The 23,515-nt window shown below is 45.7% G+C and overlaps 1 protein-coding gene across 1 annotated transcript in view; it reads right to left on the reverse strand.

The window, feature by feature from the left end:
* EDC4 (enhancer of mRNA decapping 4) overlaps window positions 1–23,515 on the reverse strand; it is a 703,483-nt gene that overhangs the window by 571,990 nt on the left and 107,978 nt on the right. The window contains exon 7 of the mRNA XM_069217586.1: window positions 5,136–5,240. Within this exon, the coding sequence (XP_069073687.1) occupies window positions 5,136–5,240 (105 nt within the window). The remainder of the gene's footprint in view (window positions 1–5,135; window positions 5,241–23,515) is intronic.

Here is a 23,515-nt window from a genome sequence, read left to right on the forward strand (position 1 = left end):
ACCTTGCTGGCGTCTGAGTCGGACTGGAGCTCTCTGCCCTTTACCAATCCAGCCACGGGCCCATCCATCTGGCCCATCAAGACTCACTCTCATTTCATCAGTCCATAAAACCTTAGAAAAATCAGTCTTGAGATATTTCTTGGCCCAGTCTTGACGTTTCAGCTTGTGTGTCTTGTTCAGTGGTGGTCGTCTTTCAGCCTTTCTTACCTTGGCCATGTCTCTGAGTATTGCACACCTTGTGCTTTTGGGCACTCCAGTGATGTTGCAGCTCTGAAATATGGCCAAACTGGTGGCAAGTGGCATCGTGGCAGCTGCACGCTTGACTTTTCTCAGTTCATGGGCGGTTATTTTGCGCCTTGGTTTTTCCACACGCTTCTTGCGACCCTGTTGACTATTTTGAATGAAACGCTTGATTGTTCGATGATCACGCTTCAGAAGCTTTGCAATTTTAAGAGTGCTGCATCCCTCTGCAAGATATCTCACTATTTTTGACTTTTCTGAGCCTGTTAAGTCCTTCTTTTGACCCATTTTGCCAAAGGAAAGGAAGTTGCCTAATAATTATGCACACCTGATATAGGGTGTTGATGTAATTAGACCACACCCCTTCTCATTACAGAGATGCACATCACCTAATATGCTTAATTGGTAGTAGGCTTTCGAGCCTATACAGCTTGGAGTAAGACAACATGCATAAAGAGGATGATGTGGTCAAAATACTCATTTGCCTAATAATTCTGCACTCCCTGTATATACCTGCATATTTCACATTGTTTGAATCTCACCAGGTAGCAGATTGGATTCACAAACTCTTGCAGTAGCTCCTGCAAGCAAGTAGGTGATTCCACACTGGTCGGGACCAGACAATGAGCTACATATGGGCCTCATGCCAATACAATGATGTAGGCTGAGCTTTTAGCCAAGTCCTCAGATGCTGAGCAGGATTGAAATCATGAATAGCAGTGAGCAGCTCTAATATGGACCCCTAGTAGACATGAAATTGATGGCAGAGTACAGGAGAGTGGGCTGCAGGTGGGTAATCCACCAGAAAGTGTTACTAAAGGTACTTAACTTACTCTTCTAATGGATATATCTAGCCGGTGATTCATCAACTTTTCAATCAACAAAGCAATGTTCCTTAAAGGATGTGGGTCTGAGTGGACTCTAAGACGTTCTGCAAAAACAAGCAAAATGACCGTCTCTGTGGCCCACAGACTTGAATCAGTAGTGCATGGTGAAAGTATTACAGAAGGCCAAATTGCTGCTTGGCAAATGTCTAAAATGGTGCTTCGCCTTCTCCAGTCTGCTACAGCCAAAGTCTCAGATTTTGCTCTAGTGAAATTGATCCTAAGGCTTTAGGAACCAAAGCACAACACAGCATGATACAGAGGACAATATAAATGGGTAAGGCTTACTTCTGGATCACATCTCTCTTCTTCACACCAGCAAAGTAAACAACTAAACACGAACGTGGTACTCCTTAGTTCTTTCAATGTAGAAACTCAAGTAGTGAACTACTGTTTGTTTTGTAAAAAATCAATTAATGAAAGCCTTACAAAATACCATCTTTGGTCCTATCCTGACTGCACCCTTGAACTCCCTTTCTCATGCCAAAATGGCAAGAGAAAGGGAGGGAATAAATGAGGAACATTCAGAAGGAATTATCAACCTGGATAATCTGAAGGACCCACTGCACTAATGGGATTGTATGCAAGTGGGAAAGGAACAGCTGACTTAACCTATCCCCTGATCATGAAGGGATGAACTAAAGTGGTTTTATCAGATGACAGATAAAGAGGAGGAGGCAGATTGTTGATGCTGCTACACTCTACATGTTGCTCTGCCTGTCCCTCCGAAGGCTTGAAAATACTGTACATGCTACTGGACAAGCAGCGACAGTGGAGGCTGGGTTAAGGTGTGGTCTTCAGTAATATTTTCTGGAAATCTGATACTGCAGGTAAAACTGGTATGCTGGGGAAACTAAATCCCTGAGAACGTATCATAACAGATCTACTCGTAAATCTCCCCCAAAAATCTGCTTTTTCACCCAATCAAAGCCATCATTTACTGACACTTGGACATCACAAGGAAATCCTGTGCTATGCATTCAGGCTTGCCTGTGGATGAGGACATTAATGTAGAGAAGCAGGATTGAAGGTTCTGCTTGCCCCTTTCAAGAGCGTAAAGGTGGTATTCCAAATCAGCTTGCACTGGGTTCCTTTCAGAGAAGGAAAGGCTGGTGGCAAACATGGAATGCTGGTGCTCATTAGACAGAAGCTGAACAGACATGAAGGATACAGTGGTCGTCAGTTTGCTGGCAATGAACTATGGTTCCCAGTAGCTCACAAGCTCTTATGTGTTCCAGAGAGATTGTTCCCATCTTGGATTACTGGGTACATTTGTTCTCGTGAGTCACGGCGTCCTCTGCTATGCAATTGTGTTATGTTGGTGCAGCTGGGACCATACTACATGAATTCCTAACTTCCTCACAAGGATTTGTTGCTTTTCAAAAGATTGTTTTGCATGGACAACTGGGTTACAAAGAAGTCGTGTGGCTGTTTAAAACACATTTGAAAGTAATGTCTTGAACTTGGATTGTATTTACTCGGTTACCCTGTGACAAAATAGGTAAAACCTTTGAAGTTAATTAATGTATATGCATTTAGTAATACGATTAGGGAAGAACTGGATATTAAAGGTATTGGTTATTTTGCAGTTCTAACAAAGTCAATTAGACATCATCTTACCTTCTTCCAAACAGTGTTTGGTGATGAATCATGAAGTAGTTATCTTAAAAGGTGGAATACTAATGTATACGTACATATGAGAAACATTTTTTGTATGTTTACTTCACAGGTATTATCTACCCCTTTATCAAAGAAGAGAGCTGGCTACAAAGAAATAAAGTTCAGGTATGTCCACATAATGAAAAGACACTTAAGAAATATTTGGTCTTGCACGGTTTCATGACTTTTCGCACAGCTCACTGATCATTCAAGTAACAAGGCAAGAGTCTCATGTCTCTCTCTTATCCCATTTCCCATCCCGACTCAACCAATGGCTCCAAATATGTGGTCACCCGTGAGGTGGTGAAAGATGGAAAAGAGGGTCACTTAGGTAGACCTGGTTAGTGCAACCTGAAAACTTGTTCTCAGGGCATGGACAACAGAGTCAATGAAATCTAGGCCAGAGCGCAAAGAGCTGCTGAACTGCAATTGGGACATCTTGAACTGTTTGTGTACAGAAAGCACAAGGGTCTTCTGGTAGCACTAGCAGAACCTCACATGCCATCTTCCAAAATGTGTCAAATATCGATCCAGAAGATAAGAAATGAATGATCACAGTGCTAACCTGCACAAGAGAAGAATTTGTTACCTACTGCCTCAAAACCCTCTCCAGAAAGCTGGAGAGGAAAGAATTCAGGTTAACTTTACAAGTGGGGGCTTGTGTCAGAACTTTGCGTGCCAGGCGCTGGTCTACAATATTTAGCAATGGCATGCTAACAGCCAGAGCCAAAAATGGCTTCAACCAGGCTGTTAAGATACAGTCAAAGCCTTCCTGCAAGGCGAAAGGGACTGAGAAACAGAAAGCCCAGGGTTTCTCTAAAGCATATTAGATTCAGTCTCCTCAGTTGGTAGGAAGCAGTTTTACCAGTTTTGAAGCTCTTCTACTGATTACAGCAAAAAAAAAAAAAAGGTTCTCGCCTCAGTAAGGGGCCTTGTGATCAATCAAGACACAAATCAGGCAAAGGAACAAGGCCACTGGCATTCTGTAATGGAAGTAAAGACCAGACTGAGTGTACTGTGGGTGGGGCAAACTTCATAATCATCATGTTGAACTGCATCAGGATGGTGAATGTCATCAGAATCAAGTCCAGATGGAGTTTTCTGCGACACAGGCTGCGCTTCAGTGATTATGTAGCGTAACATAGGGTGAACACTCCGTGACTAGTGATGCGAATCCAGAGGCGGGATCAGGGACTGACACGGATGGAGTCAGTGGTGGCGCCAATGGAGCAACACCCATGAGGCCTTCTACAAAGGGGTGGATGCACAGACCAGCATCAGAAGTAAAACAGCCATTTCGGGAGAGGGATGGGGGCAGTCTGCACTAGAGAAGGATCTGCTGACAGAGGTCCAACTCTAATTCCTTCGAGCCTGTCCAAGAGTGCAATGGAATTAAGACACATCTGCTCCAGAGTCAGAATGGGCTGAGGGGAGGATGGCCATACTCAGACAAACGGAGCATCTAGATGTCAAAGAGCTTCACTCATGTTTCCTGTGTTTTTCTTCAACTTTGACTTGTGGTGTAGGACAGAGTTGTGTTGGGCCCACAGAAAAACACTGTACCAATGTGTAACCGACGATAATTTCCCCCCAAAAAGTCCAGCATGATATGAAGCCTAAGATCTTTGGTGGTGACATTCCTGCTACACTGACGAATTAAAGTAGCAGACTGAATAACTTTGTAAAATAATTATTGAAATTGGGCATGAACGGTGCTCTGGATTCCAATCAAAGAGAAAGGTAAAAAGAAACAGACGTCAGCTTGTATATAAGGTTCGTCATTGTCAGATCCAGTGCACAGGAGATATTGCCAGGGTTTTTCTGACTTCCGACTGGGAGATTGTTGAGGAATCTGCAGGTACAGGTATTCATTAAATATAGGCTTTGATAACAATAGCACAACGCTGAGTGGCATATTATCCCTTGGTAAGATTTACCATTCAGTTACTTTATTCACCTTGTCATTGACAGCACTGCATTCAAATCTTATTACTGATGCTGTAATAGGAGAGTAACTCCATAACACTTCCTTAGTTAATGTTCATCTATGATTTATTTAGCTAACTTCTCCTGCATAAGTAAATGTTATATTGGCACCACATTTCCTTTCTGGGACTGGCCAATGGCCTTAAACTACAATAGCACCATAAGCATTCCTCTTTGATTGCACAAAAATGCAAAATTCTGCAACATGATCTCATATATATGACGTGTAATTTCAAGTAACAGCTATTAGATACAACGCTAACTAAGCCAATACTAGCAACTTAAGTAACATATGCCAACAGCAATCAGATGGTGTCCTACAAGAAGAAAAGAGAATTCAGGCAAATACGCTTGCAAAGTACTCACTGCGGTATGTCCCTTGACAACAATAAAGCCGCCTTTGATATCCGTAACCTCTACAGGCCAGGTATTGTGGTTATTCCGTACAATGTCTAGGTCCCAAACCTCCGCCTGTTAATGAAGCAAAAGCATCCAAATCAAATCAATTACATGAATTCCTCGTTAGTCATTCTTATCATGTGGCACTGTAATAAATTGTTTATAGCATTGTAAACAATAACAAACTCTAGCACAAGCATTTACATCTTAACCCAACTCTTAAAGCTCATTCATGGTTTGGACTGCGTAATAACACAAAACTGCAAAGCAATCAATCTAAAGTTCGCTACTTTGAGACAGTCTCCCCTGCGTTTTAAGACTAAACAAAAAGGTAAGGCTCAAAAGTCAGGTTTCACCAATTCTAAACCAACCTGTGCAAAGAGTAGGGAAATAAAAATCTCTGTGAATTGATACGGAAGGTCAGTCCGTCATGATGTGATAAAGTGATTTCAACCTTCTCTTGCACATCCCACTTTCCCTGTCAATACCAGTCTAAGCTTCACTGGTACCCAGTAATGTCAGAATGTCCCACTGAAAACATTATAAAAATATGCCTTGCTCAGGGGTCAAAGTGAGCACTAGGTAGTTATTAATTACAATGTAATCAATTTCGTGGGTCTACATCATAAACAATAAATTGATTCTGTAGCACACCAATGTTTGCAAACTGTGCTATCCAGAGGTGTATGTACTGCATTTCTGAATAGAAAACTGTTTATTGTTTGCTTATTGAAGGGAACTGGGTTTTTTGTTGCAGTACCCGCCCTCACACAAACATATTTTGCCTGGTGTTTGACACAACTGACTGAAGTGTACTGGGTCCCTGCCAGCCAGGCCCCCCCAGTGCTTGTGTTCTTTCCCCCAAAACTGTATATTGTTCCCCCAATTGGCAACTACTTCAGCACCTTTTGTAAGTCCCTAGTAAATGGTACCCCTGGTACCCAGGGCATGGAGTACTAAAGGAGGTCCCTAATGGCCACAGCACAAATTGTGCCACTTTAAGGGACCCCTCACCAAGCACATGACAGGCTGCCATTGCAGGCTGTGCGTTTTGGTGCAGACAAAAGTACAGCCTGTGTGCCATGTACCCTAACACTGCTTGCTTGCACAAGCAGATATGCCCCTGCTTTGTCTTTGTCAGTTCTCAGACATAGTACGTGATCAGGGAAACCATTTCAAATGTATGTGCTGGACACTGCTCAATACGAGTTCCATAGCTACATGATGGCTTCACTGAATCAAGCATCTTGTATTGGTGAACCCACACTGATGCCATTGTTGGATTTACCAATAAATGCATCCAGAGGGTACCGTAGAGGTGCCCCCTGAAACCTTACAAGCCTCTGGTGTGATCATGGACTGGTTTCTACCAGCCTGCCATGCGAGACACCATTCTGGACTACTACGGTGAGAGCCTTCTGCTGTCAGGAGCCCCAGAAGAAAAGCCTGTCCGGGAATAGGGTGCAACACCCTTCTCCCTTAGGATGACCTGCTGTTTAGCCTTTCTAAGGTAGCAAGAATCAAAAGGCTCCCACCTTTGAAATGCAAATCTGGCTCCACTCATGGGAGAGGAAGCAGCCACCCCGCACCCCCCTCCCCCTGAGCTCATTGGGCACCTGATAGGCGGGAAAATTAGCTAGTCAGGTAGGCATGCCTCCTCCTGGCTAGTCCCACCCCTAAGGTGGGCTACTGAAAGGTAGACACCATTTTTCAGAGGTGGACATCTTTGAGATGCCACACCAAGGAATTCTGGGCTGGGTAATGCCTGCTAAAGGAAACTGGCCCCTTGTTTGCAGTACCACCCCCCCAACACACTTTATGCCTGATATCTGATGCCAACTTGGCTGCTGTATGTGGGAACCTGTAAACCAGGCCCCAGCACCAGTCTTCTTTCCCTGAACTGTACCATTGTTCCCACAACTGGCACACCCCTTGCAAAAACGTCCCTTGTAAAAGGTACCTGTGGTACCAAGTGCTCGGTGATCAGGGAGGGTCTCTAATGGCAGCAGCATGGATTGTGCTCCCCTAGGGATCCCTCACCAAGCACATGCACACTGCCTTTGCAAATTGTGTGTGCTGGTGGGGGAGGGTGGGGTGGAGGGGTAAATCGACATGGCATCCGTCTCAGGGTGCCATGCCCACCATCCACTGCCTGTGGCATAGGTAAGTCACCCCTCTAGCAGGTCTTACAGCCCTCAAGCAGGGTGTATTATACCACAGATGAGGGCATAGCTGTATGAGCAATATGCCCCTAAAGTGTTTAAGTCCATTCTTAGCCATTGTAAGTGCAGTGTGGCCAAATTAAGTGCATGGGCTGGGAGTTTGACATTACGAACTCCACAGCTCCATGATGGCTTTACTGACGACTGGGAAGGTTGGTATCAAACTTCTCAGCACAATAAACCCACACTGATGCCAGTGTTGTCTTTATTGTACAATGCACCCAGAGGGCATCTTAGAGATGACCTCTTAATTTTAACCAACCCTTTAGTGTAAGGCTAACCAGCCTGTGCCAGCCTTCCACTAAAAAGTCAAGTTTCTGACACCCATGGGATGATAGCCTTTGAGCTCTCTGGAGTCAGAAACTAAGCCTGCTCTGGGTGGAGGTGCTTCACACCTCCTCCCTGCTGGAACTGCAACACTTTGCGGTGAGCCTCAAAGGCTCAGTCCTCCTGATACAATGCCCCAGGGCACTCCAGCCAGTGGAGATGCCCACCCACCAGATAAACCCCACTTTTGGCAGCAAGTCCGGTGGGAAAAATAGGTAAAAAAAGGAGGAGTGACCACTCCAGCCAGGACCATCTGTAAGGTATCCGGAGCTGAAGTGACCCCCCCCCCCCCCCCCCCCTCCCTGAAGAATCCTCCATCTGGGTTTGGAGGACAGGGACCAATAGGTTTAGGAATGTGCCCCCCACCCCAAAGGGAGTGGGCACAGGAAGGGTGTAGCCACCCTAATGGGACAGTAGCCATTGGCTACTGCCCTCTGACCCATGTATCGCTCCTAAATCTAGCATTTAAGAGCACCTCTAAACCTAGCTCACCAGATTCCTGGCGACTTCAAGAAGAAAGAAGCAAGAAAAAGGACTTCTAAGCAGACCCCAACAGAAAAGACTCCAGACTTGGCCCAGCCCTACCGGTCTGTCTGCAGCTTCAGAAGCGCTGCTACAACAAGGCGAGGCATCCTGCAGGACCAGCGACTTCTACAAACCCCCAGAGGACTGCCTGCCCAGCAGAGGACCAAGAACTCCAGAGGACCAAGAACTCCAGAGGACCAAGAACTCCAGAGGACCAAGAACTCCAGAGGACCAAGAACTCCAGAGGACCAAGAACTCCAGAGGACCAAGAACTCCAGAGGACCAAGAACTCCAGAGGACCAAGAACTCCAGAGGACCAAGAACTCCAGAGGACCAAGAACTCCAGAGGACCAAGAACTCCAGAGGACAGCGGCCCTGTTGACAAGAAACTCCAAAATAGTCTCCAGAATTGCCCCAGATTCGCAAGTCCTGTCCAATCTGCACCCAACGCCCATGGCCCATGTACAGGTGGCCCACTGGTCCACAGCAGGTCCACAGGCGATTCCGACCTGTGTCTACCCTGGGTTTACCCCTCCTGGCCAACACAACAATGCCTGCAGCCTAAAACCAGAGGATCCCCCTGTCCACGACCGGATCCAATGAAGATTCCCGATGCCTAAAGTTACCACTACACTCGCAGCCCCCATGCCTTGGGAAATTAGACTCAGTCCAGTGATGTGCGGCAGGCGGCCCTCCTCCTTGTCCAACCTGTGGTTTTCCAGAACCGACTCCCTGGACTCAGCCTGCAGCATCTTTTGTGACACCCGCCCCCCCCCCCCCCCCCACCTCCGGTGCCCATATTGAAAAGCATAGAGCGCCCTGCCTTTTGTTTGCACCCTGCACACAGCGTTCCCTGAGCAGCTGAGGGTGTGTGATTGGTGCCTACCTGTAGCCCACGGTGCCCCTACCACCCCCTTTCCCTCCCGTCTGCTCTCCGAAGACACGTGAACTTACCTGCAAGCAGATCCTTTCAAAGCACCCCCAGTCCTCATCGGATTCCATTTTAAAGCTGACGCGAACTTTGACCTCTGCACCTAGCCGGCCCATGTTGTTGGTGGTGCACTTTTGGGTCAACCTAAACTTCAACCTATGGCCATCCTAAACTCCGAAGACTGAATTTGTGAGTTGTGTACTTACCCGTTAACTATACTAATACTTTCCCCCAGGACTCTATGGACCCCTATGGGAAATTGCACTGTCAACTTTGTAAAAGAGAAATGTGCTACTTACTTGTAGACTGCTTTATCTACTAAAAGCAACCAAAGTATATTTGATACATATGCTTGACACCTACTTACACCTGTATTTACCTGCAACAAAGTTCTTCTGGTTCTAGTAATAAAGGAACAAAATATATTTTTGCTATATAAAAACAATTGGCCTGGAGCTAGCCATTGAGTGTGCCCCTCATTTTTTTGACTGTGCGCGTACAACAAATGCTTTGCACTACCTTCTGATAAGTCTAACTGCTCAACCACACTACCACAAAAGAGAGCATTAGTACTATCCACTTTAGCCTCTGTTAGGCCTCTGGGAAACTCCTGGCCACTGTGCACACTATATCTCATTTTGATATAGTATATACAGAGACAGCTACATACACCCGCATACCACAAGAAGTGGTCATATAGGGAGCATAGTGACCCCAAGGGTCAGTAACCTATTGGCTACTACCCTACACAACACTAATGTCCCTAAATTCAGTTTTTAGAGGAGCCCCTGGCAACAGAGAAGCAGATCCTGACTACCTAAGAAGACTAAGAACACAGAAGAGCCGCAAAAGCAGAAGAGGAGAAAAGAAGCAGCTGGTACCAACCCCACCTTCCTGTCTGTCTGCATTTCTTGACAAACTCTGCACCAAAGTCAACTCATCCTGCAGCTGTGACTCCAGAAACCTGGGAGTACTGCCTACCTTCAATAATGACTCAAGGTCTCCGTAAACAGCAGGCCTGTTCTACAACAACTTCCAGAGCAGGGACTCTAATGTCTCTGGAATCGTCAAACCTCAACACCTGAAGTCACCACTGCACCCGCAGACTCTGACCTGAGCCGAAGTGGACCACCAGTGATAACAAGGTATCCCTGCCCTCCAGAGTCCGAGTCCATCGTGGTTTCACTCCTCGTGGACACCCCGACGACGCATGCAGCCTCTGCACGCAGCCCCCTCTCTACCACAACTGCTTTGGTCAAGAAAACCCTACACCCAAGACCACCACTACACCTGTGGCCCCTAAACTGTGGAGAAGAGGATCAAAGGTGCCTACCTGTGCCTGAGCATCATGAGGTCAGAGCCCCACTGTTGGTTCAGCCTGACTGGCCTCCTGGACAGAACCTGCAGCCTCTTTTCACAGCAACCGATCCCTAAAGGAACACATTGGGCACTTGATGCGGTTTTGCACTCTGCACCCAGCCGTCCACGTGCCACTAATGGTGTACTGTGTGTGCTACCTTGGACCTTGCCCACTAATCACCTTAACTCCTGGAGATTGGTCTTGTAAGTCGCTGTAATCTACCTGTTTACAGAACTTATTTTTCCTTCCATAGGATTACATCGCATAACTCAGAAATTGCAGTTTCCATTTTGTAAAGTGAAAAGAACTCCTATTTAAAAATGTACTTACCTGAACATTGTCTCTGATGCCTAAACATACATAAAGATACTTGCTATTTTTATAAATTGGTGTGGATCTCCTTTTTGAGTTGTGTGTCTCATTTACTGCCTATTGTGTGCATTTGTAGATGTCTTGCACTCCTTTGTGTTAAGCCTATGGCTGCTCAACCACACTACCCCTAAACAGAGCACTTTGGGATTGCATAGCAAGCCCTATCCACTCACTGGGGAACCCCTTGACTCTTTACACCTTATTCACATACCACATAAAGGGGCAGCTTACTACACATATAAAATTCAATCCAGTTCAATCTAACTTTTAAACGTATGAATTACCAATTACAGCATGTTGATAAGTATTTATTTAAAACAACAGTGAGTGAGCAGCTGCACAAAATACATAAATACTGTCTGCATAAAAACCTGCCCAGGAACACAGCTCAAAGCCTAGCCCTACAGGCTCGAGAATTAAGGAAAATGTCACTTACCCAGTGTACATCTGTTCGTGGCATTAGTCGCTGCAGATTCACATGCTGTGCATAGTCCGCCGTCTGGTGTTGGGCTCGGAGTGTTACAAGTTGTTTTTCTTCGAAGAAGTCTTTTCGAGTCACGAGACCGAGGGACTCCTCCCACTTCGGTTCCATTGCGCATGGGCGTCGACTCCATCTTAGATTGTTTTCCCCGCAGAGGGTGAGGTAGGAGTTGTGTATGCTAATAATAGTGCCCATGCAATGGAATAAATACGTATGTACAAAATGAAGGTTTAATGTAATATATTTACAAATGTACAAATGTTCAAGATCTACTTCCAAACGGCTACAGGCTCCCGGGGAGGAGGGTGGGCGCATGTGAATCTGCAGCGACTAATGCCACGAACAGATGTACACTGGGTAAGTGACATTTTCCGTTCGGTGGCATGTGTAGCTGCAGATACACATGCTGTGCATAGACTAGTAAGCAGTTATCTCCCCAAAAGCGGTGGTTCAGCCTGTAGGAGTGGAAGTAGTTTGAAATAAAGTTCTTAGTACGGCTTGACCTACTGTGGCCTGTTGTGCAGATAACACATCTACACAGTAGTGTTTAGTAAATGTATTAGGCGTAGACCATGTTGCTGCCTTACATATTTCGTTCATTGGAATATTTCCTAGAAAGGCCATAGTAGCACCTTTCTTTCTGGTTGAGTGTGCCTTTGGTGTAATAGGCAGTTCTCTCTTTGCTTTAAGATAGCAGGTTTGGATGCATCTTACTATCCATCTGGCAATACCTTGTTTTGAAATTGGATTTCCTGTATGAGGTTTTTGGAAGGCAATAAATAGTTGTTTTGTCTTCCTAATTTCTTTTGTCCTGTCAATGTAGTACATTAGCGCTCTCTTGATGTCTAATGTATGTAGTGCTCTTTCAGCTATTGAATCTGGCTGTGGGAAGAACACTGGTAATTCCACTGTTTGGTTTAAGTGGAACGGTGAGATAACCTTTGGTAAGAATTTTGGATTTGTTCTTAGAACGACCTTATTTTTGTGTATTTGAATAAATGGTTCTTGTATGGTAAACGCCTGTATTTCACTTACTCTTCTTAGAGATGTAATGGCAATGAGAAATGCAACTTTCCACGTTAAGTATTGCATTTCACAAGAATGCATGGGTTCGAAAGGTGGACCCATGAGCCTTGTTAAGACAATGTTGAGGTTCCATGAAGGAACAGGTGGTGTCCTTGGTGGTATAATTCTCTTTAGGCCCTCCATAAACGCTTTAATGACAGGTATTCTAAATAGGGAAGTTGAATGAGTAATCTGCAGGTAAGCAGATATTGCTGCGAGATGTATTTTTATGGAAGAGAAAGCTAGATTTGATTTTTGTAAATGTAGTAAATATCCTACTACATCTTTCGGAGATGCATGCAATGGTTGAATTTGATTATTATGACAGTAACAAACAAATCTTTTCCATTTACTTGCATAGCAGTGTCTAGTGGAAGGTTTTTTAGCTTGTTTTATGACCTCCATACACTCTTGAGTGAGGCCTAAGTGTCCAAATTCTAGGATTTCAGGAGCCAAATTGCTAGATTCAGCGATGCAGGGTTTGGATGCCTGATCTGTTGTTTGTGTTGTGTTAACAGATCTGGCCTGTTGGGTAGTTTGACATGAGGTACTACTGACAGGTCTAGTAGTGTCGTATACCAAGGTTGTCTTCCCCATGTTGGTGCTATTAGTATGAGTTTGAGTTTGTTTTGACTCAATCTGTTTACTAGATATGGAAGGAGAGGGAGAGGGGGAAAAGCGTACGCAAATATCCCTGACCAATTCATCCATAGAGCATTGCCTTGGGATTGCCGGTGTGGGTACCTGGATGCAAAGTTTTGGCATTTTGCGTTTTCTTTTGTTGCAAATAGATCTATTTGAGGTGTTCCCCAAATTTGGAAGTAAGTGTTTAGGATTTGGGGGTGAATTTCCCATTCGTGGACCTGTTGGTGATCCCGAGAGAGATTGTCTGCTAGCTGGTTCTGGATCCCTGGAATAAACTGTGCTATTAGGCGAATGTGGTTGTGAATTGCCCAATGCCATATTTTTTGTGTTAGGAGACACAACTGTGTCGAATGTGTCCCCCCCGTTTGTTTGAATAATACATTGTCGTCATGTTGTCTGTCTTGACAAGAATGTATTTGTGGGTTATCATGGGTTGGAATGCTTTTAACGCTAGAAATACTGCTAACAGTTCTAGGTGATTTATATGAAACTTTCTTTGATGTAAGGCCCATTGTCCTTGGATGCTGTGTTGATTGAGGTGGGCTCCCCACCCTGTCATGGAAGCATCTGTTGTTATCACGTATTGTGGCACTGGGTCTTGGAAAGGCCGCCCTTTGTTTAAATTTGTACTGTTCCACCATAGAAGCGAGATGTATGTTTGGCGGTCTATCAACACCAGATCTAGAAGTTGACCCTGTGCATGTGACCATTGTGATGCTAGGCACTGTTGTAAGGGCCGCATGTGCAATCTTGCGTTTGGGACAATGGCTATGCATGAGGACATCATGCCTAGGAGTTTTAATACCATCTTTGCATGTATCTTTTGTGTTGGATACATGGCTTGTATCACCTTGTGAAAATTTTGAACCCTTTGTGGACTTGGAGTGGCTATCCCTTCTGTTGTGTTGATTGTCGCTCCTAAGTATTGCTGTGTTTGACACGGCAAAAGGTGTGACTTTGCATAGTTGATGGAGAAACCCAGCTTGTAAAGGGTTTGTATAACATAATCTGTGTGGTGTGAACACTTTGTTAGCGAGTTGGTCTTGATTAACCAATCGTCTAGGTACGGGAACACGTGTATTTGCTGCCTCCTGATATGTGCAGCTACTACTGCTAGACATTTTGTAAAGACTCTTGGCGCTGTTGTTATTCCGAATGGCAACACTTTGAATTGGTAATGTATTCCTTTGAATACGAACCTTAGGTATTTCCTGTGCGAGGGATGTATCGGTATATGGAAATACGCGTCTTTTAGATCTAACGTTGTCATGTAGTCTTGCTGTTTCAGCAGTGGTATTACGTCTTGTAACGTGACCATGTGAAAGTGGTCTGATTTGATGTAGGTGTTTAGTGTTCTGAGATCTAATATTGGTCTCAGACTTTTGTCCTTTTTTGGTATTAGAAAGTACAGTGAGTAAACTCCTGTGTTCTTTTGTGGACTTGGTACTAATTCTATTGCGTCTTTTTGCAGTAATGCTTGAACTTCTAGTCCTAGAAGGTCTATATGCTGTTTTGACATATTGTGTGTTTTCGGTGGGACGTTTGGAGGGAGTTGGAGAAATTCTATGCAATAACCATGTTGGATAATTGCTAAGACCCAAGTGTCTGTTGTTATTTCCTCCCAAGATTTGTAGAACTGGCTTAGTCTTCCCCCCACTGGTGTTGTGTGAAGGGGTTGTGTGACTTTTGAGTCACTGTTTATTTTGAGGGGTTTTGGGACCTTGAAATTTTCCCCTGTTTCTTGGGAATTGGCCCCCTCTGTATTGGCCCCGAAAGCCTCCCCTTTGACATTGTCCCTGGTAGGTAGGTGGTTTGGTTTGTGAGGTGCTGGTTTCTGTGGCTTGACCTCGAAACCCTCCTCTGAAAGTTGTTTTGCGAAATGTGCCAAATGTGCCTCTGCCCTGCGGGGTATAGAGTGAGCCCATGGCTTTGGCTGTGTCGGTGTCCTTCTTTAATTTTTCAATTGCAGTGTCCACTTCCGGCCCAAACAATTGCTGTTCATTAAACGGCATATTGAGCACTGCCTCTTGTATCTCAGGTTTGAAGCCAGATGTGCGCAGCCATGCGTGCCTCCTTATCGTCACAGCAGTATTTATTGTTCTTGCAGCTGTATCTGCTGCATCCATAGAAGAACGTATCTGGTTGTTGGAGATATTTTGTCCCTCTTCAACCACTTGTTGTGCTCGTTTCTGGAATTCTTTGGGGAGGTGCTCGATGAGATGCTGCATCTCGTCCCAATGGGCCCTGTCGTATCGCGCTAGGAGTGCTTGCGAGTTGGCGATGCGCCACTGATTTGCAGCTTGTGCTGCAACCCTTTTCCCAGCTGCATCAAACTTGCGGCTCTCCTTGTCCGGAGGTGGTGCGTCGCCTGATGTATGCGAGTTGGCTCTTTTACGAGCTGCTCCTACGACTACTGAATCTGGTGTCAGTTGTGATGTAATAAAAGCAGGGTCTGTGGGCGGTGCCTTGTATTTTTTCTCCACCCTTGGAGTTATTGCTCTGCTTTTAACTGGCTCCTTAAAAATCTGTTTAGCGTGCCTTAGCATTCCCGGGAGCATAGGAAGGCTTTGATAATGGCTATGGGTGGAGGACAGGGTGTTAAAGAGGAAGTCATCCTCGATAGGCTCTGAATGTAGCGATACATTATGAAATTGGGCTGCCCTAGCTACCACCTGTGCATATGCTGTACTGTCCTCAGGTGGTGAGGGTTTAGTTGGGTACGCCTCTGGGCTATTGTCCGATACCGGAGCGTCATAGAGGTCCCATGCATCCTGATCATCTTGGCTCATGGTGGTATGAGCTGGTGATTGTGGTGGAGTCTGTGCCGGTGATACATGAGTTGACGGTGGTGGAGAGGGTGGTGGAGTTACCTTCTTTACCACCTTTGCTTGTGGTGGCTTGTCTTGTTGCTGGAAGTCAAGTTTCCTTTTCCTTCTGATTGGGGGAAGAGTGCTGATCTTCCCTGTACCACTTTGGATAAAGATCCGCTTTTGCGTGTGATCTACTTCTGTTGTTTGTAATTCCTCCTCAAATCTGTGTCTTTTTAGTTGGGAGGACAGTGATTGTTCCTGTGAGTAGGAACTGGTTTTTGGTTCGGTTGCCGGGTGTTTTGGCACCGAAACCGTGTCTTTAGTTTTTTTCGGCTCCGACGAGATCTTTATTTTTTACGGTGTCGTGCCCTCTCGGTGCCGACCATCTTCGGTGCCGCTGTCTCTGTGCAGAGCAGCTTCGGTGCCGCTATCTCGGTGTCGACCCTTTTCTGCACCACTCTCTCGGTCCCGAGATTGCTGCGTGCCTGTGTCTCGACCTGAGTCGGACGACTTCGGCACCAGCTCGCCCTTTTTCGGTGCCGATGGACGGTCACCAACTTTATGGGTTAAGCCATGGCCTGTTGGCAGTGGCGTCCCCTGGGCTTTCTCTGTTGTTTCGTGTGATCTTTGTTTCGACGTCTTACTCACGGTTGGTTGCTCTTCGGCGTCGAACTCTTCGGAGTCTGAATCGGGGATGGAGAATGTTGTTTCTTCCTCCTCCTCGAACCTTTGTTGTACTGTCGGCGTGGACGCCATCTGCACCTCCTGGCTCTTCGGTCTCTGAGCGTTTTTCTCGACCGAAACGCGCGACAGGCCTCACACGTCTCCACCTTGTGCTCGGGGGTCAGGCACAAGTTACAGACCAAATGTTGGTCTGTATAAGGATATTTACTGTGGCATTTAGGACAGAATCGGAACGGGGTCCGTTCCATCAGTCTCGATGTTGCACGCGGTCGGGCCGACCAGGCCCCGACGGGGGATCGAAAATACCCAGAAGGGCTACCAGAGCTCTTTAAGGTTCGGTGTCGATTTGCCCTAACTATCCCGATACCGAACGAAACAACACCGACGAATTTTCCCGAGATTCTGACTAACTTTCCGACCCGAAACACAGAGCGAAAAGGAACACCTCCGAACCCGATGGCGGAAAAAAAACCAATCTAAGATGGAGTCGACGCCCATGCGCAATGGAACCGAAGTGGGAGGAGTCCCTCGGTCTCGTGACTCGAAAAGACTTCTTCGAAGAAAAACAACTTGTAACACTCCGAGCCCAACACCAGACGGCAGACTATGCACAGCATGTGTATCTGCAGCTACACATGCCACCGAACATAATCATACCTAGTGCCTTTCTTCAAATCTGAGCTTCCTCTGTGTCCAGGTTGTACTTAAAAAATTGAATCAGATTTGATACCATAGGTCTGGATTGTCTGTACTTTTGCCAAATAGGCCTTCACACAAGCTAACCAAGAGTAGCCTTCAAAACCCATACCCATATATGCCTATATAAACTGTATCGATGATTGGTTTATCCATGATTGGCATATCTGATTTACTAGTAAGTCCCTAGAAAAGTGCACTAAAGGTGTCCAGGGCCTGTAAATCAAAAGGTACTAGTGGGCCTGCAGCACTGATTGTGCCACCCACATTAGTAGCACTGTAAACATGGCTCAGACCTGCCACTGCAGTGTCTGTGTGTGCAGTTTTAAACTGCCAATTCGACCTGGCAAGTCTACCCACTTACCAAGCCCAAACCTCCATTTTTTGTACCTGTAAGGCACCCCAAAGGTAGGCCCTAGGTAGCCCCATGGGATGTGTGCAGTGTATTTAAAAGGTAGGGCATGTACTGGCGGGTTTGACATGTCGTAACAGTGAAATACTGCCAAAATCTGGGTTTCACTGTTGCAAGGCCTATCACTCTCGTAGGTCAACATGGGGCTGCCTTTAAATCACTTTAAAGCGGAGATTCCCTTTGAGAGCAGATAGAAATATGGAGTTTAGGGTCTCTGAACTCACAAATTAAAATAAGTCTTTTAGTGAAGTTGGTTTTTGGATTGTGAGTTTGAAAATGCCACTTTTAGAACGGAGGCATTTTCTTACTTAAACCATTCTGGGACTCTGCCTGTTTGTGGATTCCTCTTCTGGGTTAGTTTGACAGTTGGGCTGTTTACACCTCTCCTCTAGACAGTGAAACAAAAGGTGCTGGGGGTGTAGATTGCATTTCCTGATGAGCCATCTGAGCTAGAGTGGCGGGAGGAGCAGTCACTCACACCTGAAAGGGCAGTGCCTGCCCTCACACAATGGTGTCTCCAAACCCCTGGTGTGTGTCTGGGGCCTGGCCAAGGAAGGATCTTAAAAACACTTGAGACTTTGCTTAGAAGTTTGTCAACTTCAAAGGCAGAAAGAGGTATAAGTATTGGACCCAAAACCCCAGACTTTTAGTACCTTTCTTGAATCAAGCGGAACCTCTGCCCAGGGAAAGAGCTGAAGAGGAAGAGCTTGAGGAGGAATACTGTCCCTTTGCTGGACTGGCCTGCAGTTGCTCCTTCTGCCTGAAAAGAGTGCAAAGGGTGATTTTTGCTCTGTGTCCTGCTTGAGAAACTTCTCCAAGGGCTTGGAGTAGAGCTTTCCTCCTGTAGGAAGTCTGTGACACCAAAGACTTCAGTTTCCTCGACAAGCAGCACTGGGAACTGTGTATTTTGTGCTGTTCAAGAGGAGGAACCACTGCGACGCCGCCAACAACGCTCTTGGCTTGCACCATGACCTGCCCACGCCGCACGGAGCCGCACTGCCCCGCTTTGCACCGTGACCCTGGTCTCACCGACACCACCATAAGACGACTTCACCGAGTCGCTGCTCGCACCACGACCTGTGGGCCTCACACTCCGGCATTGCCCTGTTCACACCGCAGCCTGGGCATCCCAGACGACAACGCTCCTGCTGATACCGGCGCCGCTACCTGCACTGTGGCCTGTGGACACCGCTTATGAGGTACACGAAGCACCGTCCTGTATCGCAGCCCCGGCCCACCGAGACCAGCACTATCGACCCCAGTGTCGTCACCAGGCATCCGTGCCTGCACCGTGGCCTGTGGACACTGCTTGTGAGGGTCACAAAGCACCGTCCCGTACTGCAGGCTTCAGCCTACCAATGACATCGCTTCGGCAACAACACTGCCTGTACCATGAACTATTGACACCACGCGTCACACTGCCTCACGTCACATTGCATCCCCGGTCTCACCGACGCCGCTAGATGCAGTCACCGAGCCGCTGCTTGCACAGTCACTTGTGGGCACCACACGTCGCTTCGTCTCGCTGCGCACCCCAGACCCGACACCATCCACGACAGCGCTCCTGACTTCATCAGCCAGGAGTTCGATCTGCAACACATGTGACTTCAAGGGCTGGACAATCCCCGCACCGACTCCGGAACCGCGACGCCAGCAATGCCACTCTCGGGGTCTCATTGCGAGGGTCACGACACCCTGCAATTTCAAAGGTACTGTCTGCGGGTCTTCCAGACACCGTAGCTGACCCGCAACGCCGTGGACACCCTGAACTGTTGGTTTTGTTGATCACAATGCCGTGATAGCCCCAGGTGGAGCTATCGACTTCAAGGAACTCTTTTTAAGTAACTTTTGCAGAATTCATATTTTTATTAATGTATGTTGTTTTTTTTTATCATATTTGGTCTTGTTTTAAATAGATAAAAATTGGCAATTTTTCTAAAACTGGTGTGATGTCCTTTTGTAGAGTTTTCACTGTGTTACTGTGTGTTATATGCAAATGCTTTACACATTGCTTCTGAGATAAGCCTGACTGCTTGTGCCAAGCTACCAAGGGGGTGAGCAGGGGTTATCTGAGCGTTTATCTCCCTTATCCTGACTAGAGTGAGGTTCCCTACTTGGACAGGGTGCAAACCGACTGCCAACTAGAGGCCCCATTTCTAACAATTAGATTCCAACTAAGCTTAGTAAAAGTGACATCCAGATACTGATAGAAGCTAACGGATTTCAACTTCCTGCTTTCAAGTGACACTGGTGTCTGACGGTATATTGGCAAATCAGTGTATCGTTGTTTTCTCTAAGCAGAACTTAAGGCTGGTTGTTTTATGCTGATGGTAGTGATAGGCATAAAGCAATGAGCTGGTGTGCTTGTCCAGGAGTTGGAGGAAAGTTATAATATCCCTCTATAGTGGCAAAATCGTATATTTAGTAAAAAGGATTCGAGTGGGCAAGATTTCGTGTATCACACTGTATGCAGGTGACGCCATGGTAGAGCTGAGACAACCTGATATATCGGTCCTGATCCTCCTGAATGCAATGCAAAATTACTGGGAGTTTTCAGGACTTAGGGTGAATGTATCGCAATCAGTGTTATACCCATTAGGGTGCCTGACAGGTCGCCTGCCAGATAGTGTGCAGGCGGCGGGCCTGCCGTGGAAGATGGATGGAGTTAGGTATTTGGACCTCCATGTCGCCCATCATGAGAAGCAATTCTATGACCTTAACATGGGGAGGGTAATAGCGGGACTAAGACCCTCTATACCGTTTTCGAATACCCTACATCTATCCTTGATTAGAAAGATAGAACTTTAAAAAACGGTGGTGCTGCCATGATGGTTATATGTGAAGCAAGGCACCTTCTATGAAATACCTAAAGATGTCTTAAGGGAACTAGACAAATTAATAGAGGAACTCCTATGGCAGGGCAAAAGATGTAGAGTAAGCTTATCCACCCTCAGATGGGAATGAGAAAAGGGTTGTTTAGAGGTACCAGATTTTGAAATGTTCTTTATAGCTGCACAACTGCAGTATGCAGTGCACTGGTTTGATGAGGAGCAGAATTGGTAAAGGAGATTGCTGGAAGGATCCCATGGGGACGCCAACTGAAGGAACTGTAGATGGGAGGCAATGGAATACCCCACACGTTCCCACATGTAATCAGACTTATGGGCAGAATATGGGAGCGAGCAGCCAGACAGTTGCTTAAAGGGCGCCTTATGCCCCTGACATGGATATTTGGATTCTGTACCCCTTTGCACAGATGGCACACTCAATGACAGTAGCCAGAAGGCAGGAGGGGGTTGCTTAACGTTATTTGACCATTACCCAGCAGGTAGATTCATTACTTTGCAAGAGGCACAGAAGTCATTTAACCTGGGTACAGGTCTCTTTCTACAATATGCAAAGGTGGCAGCAACAGCTAAACAACTATGGCCTACATTTTCAGATGCTCCACAGTCATCTCAAACCCTAGTCACCCTGCTAGCGATGGAGGGGGAAGCAAGCTTATAACACTTTTATACCGAGCAGAGCTCTCTGACAAGAGAGCACAACCACTGCCTGCAGAAAGCACATGGCAACACCTCACTGTGGACCCTCTATCTCCACGGGATTGGATAAAGATACATGCAGGCATGAAGGGAGTGGTGGTGTGTGCCTGATTCAAACAAATGCAATACAATTAAATTTCCTTCATATGGCCTACCTATTCCCCCAAGCTCCTACATACCATATATGCCTCTATGGGCCAGAGTTGCCCAACGTGCCATGCAGAGTTCACCGAATTTATTCATAAGGTTCGGCGCACTCCTTTGGTACAGGATTATTGGATAGAGGTCCTTGTCCAACTGTAGGTGGGGGGGTGAAGGGGGTGGGGGGGGGGGGTACCAAGGGGTGGAAGGACCCGCAAGCAATTGAGACATTCCCACTAGGACTACTCCCGGAGAACCCGGAAAAAAAGCTCAGCAAGCATTATACCCTTTCAGGCCTAACTGCAGCAAAGCAATCTATTGCAATCCACTAGTTGAGTTCCCTGCCCCCAACTAGGGAGATACAGTAGTCAAACATGGTGGAGTGTGCTGGAGCTGAAGGAGTTTATATGAGGAGGACTAGGAAAGATGAAAAAGCAGAGGGTTTTGGGAGGAGATGACGCGGATTAAATATAAAAGTACACAGCGGGAAGCATACCCCAATACAGCAGGGGGAGAATGAAGGATATCTAAAGGTGGGGAGGATGGTTTCTTCTTAATATCTGGCACTTAGAAATTATGGCCTACTGAGACAGGAAAGAAATTTATGACGAACAATGGTAAACGTAGTACAATGTGCCCTCCTTGGAAATTTTGGTGGGTGAAGTGGGGGGGTGGGGAGGTAATGTTGCATATGGAGTTTAGTTGGACTAGTTGTTGGGGGATTGCTAGAGGTACATGCCAATATACTGTATTTATCGGCGTATAACACGCACTTTTTCTCCCTGAAAATAGGGGGCAAATGATGTGTGCGTGTTATACGCCGATATAATGTTAAGGTTTTTTTTTCTGAAATGTCCTCTTAAAATGAGGTGCGTGTTATACGCCGGTGCGTGTTATACGCCGATAAATACGGTAATTTCTTCAATGGTTTACGTTGGAAATAACGTATGAAAACACTTAACTGACATGTTTATATACTGCTGCATCACCTAATAAAAAGATATTTTTTTAAAGAATAAAAAAAAGAGAATGACATTTGGATTCATGGGGATCTGATGAAGTCTGCAGGGGTTTGTGCTAGTGGTTGTACTTTCCTTGAAAGAGAATCAAGGATTCAAGTATAGAAACTTCGTCAATTTAGGGATATCCCAGTCAGATGTATGCTTGTATTTTAGCTCATCCCTCTAGCTACTATTTTAAAAATAACTAAACATAATTTCCTTCTTGAATACTGTTTAACAACCTGGTCCAGTATGTTTTGCATGATTCCTGTTTTTTTAAATTTAATAATGGTTTTAAATTGCTGCCCAAACCCAGCCTTTATCTGAATTTCTATGCTTTCTTTGGTATTTCAGTGGTGATTTTAATGCAGATGCACAGTTGCTGATCTTCAAACCGTTTGATGAATCAGAAGCACCCATTGTCCAGTTTCACCATAATATTAATTCCTCTGGAGTCTGTTATGCTCTCAACAAAATCAGACAGTGGAATCAGTCAGATCCTATTCTAGGCCTCTGTGATGCATCTTGATGATCAACAACTGTGCATCTTCTTTATAATCACCACAAAACCAGACTTATCAATAAATTCATAGAGCACATAACAAAGGATGAAAGTGCTATGAAAAACAGACTCTTACTGTCTCCAGGAGCTAAACAGTAGTTGATCAGAAGTAAGTCATAACTTGTGTTTGCTGAGATGACGAAATTAATACAAACAGTAAATAAAACAATCCGATGTAAGGCTCAAGGGTGACCAGCCCAGGGAATTCACAAAACCTAAGCCAAGGTCACATGCTGGCCTACCCCTAGGAAAAGATACAACATCTACATAAAAAAATATACATTTCGGAAGATTCACTCATGTAATTGACCAAGTCTTCTGAAGAAAAATAACCCTGAATTTAGTAAGAAAGGATATTACATCCTAACACTCTGAATGGCATATGGAATCACAAAGGTCCTAGAAATTTAACAACATGGTTACCGCTGCCTGTCTGGTGGTGTCCTTGTCACCAACTAATGGCTAACAATCTCTACATTTATTTGTTTTTGCAAGCCATCTCGAGTAAGTTTCAACAGTGATTCCAAGCTCCAACCACACTATCTATCTCTGGAAAGGGATTATCCTA

This window comes from Pleurodeles waltl, chromosome 12 (assembly GCF_031143425.1).
Source record: "Pleurodeles waltl isolate 20211129_DDA chromosome 12, aPleWal1.hap1.20221129, whole genome shotgun sequence".
In the NCBI taxonomy this organism is placed as follows: Eukaryota; Metazoa; Chordata; class Amphibia; order Caudata; family Salamandridae; genus Pleurodeles; species Pleurodeles waltl.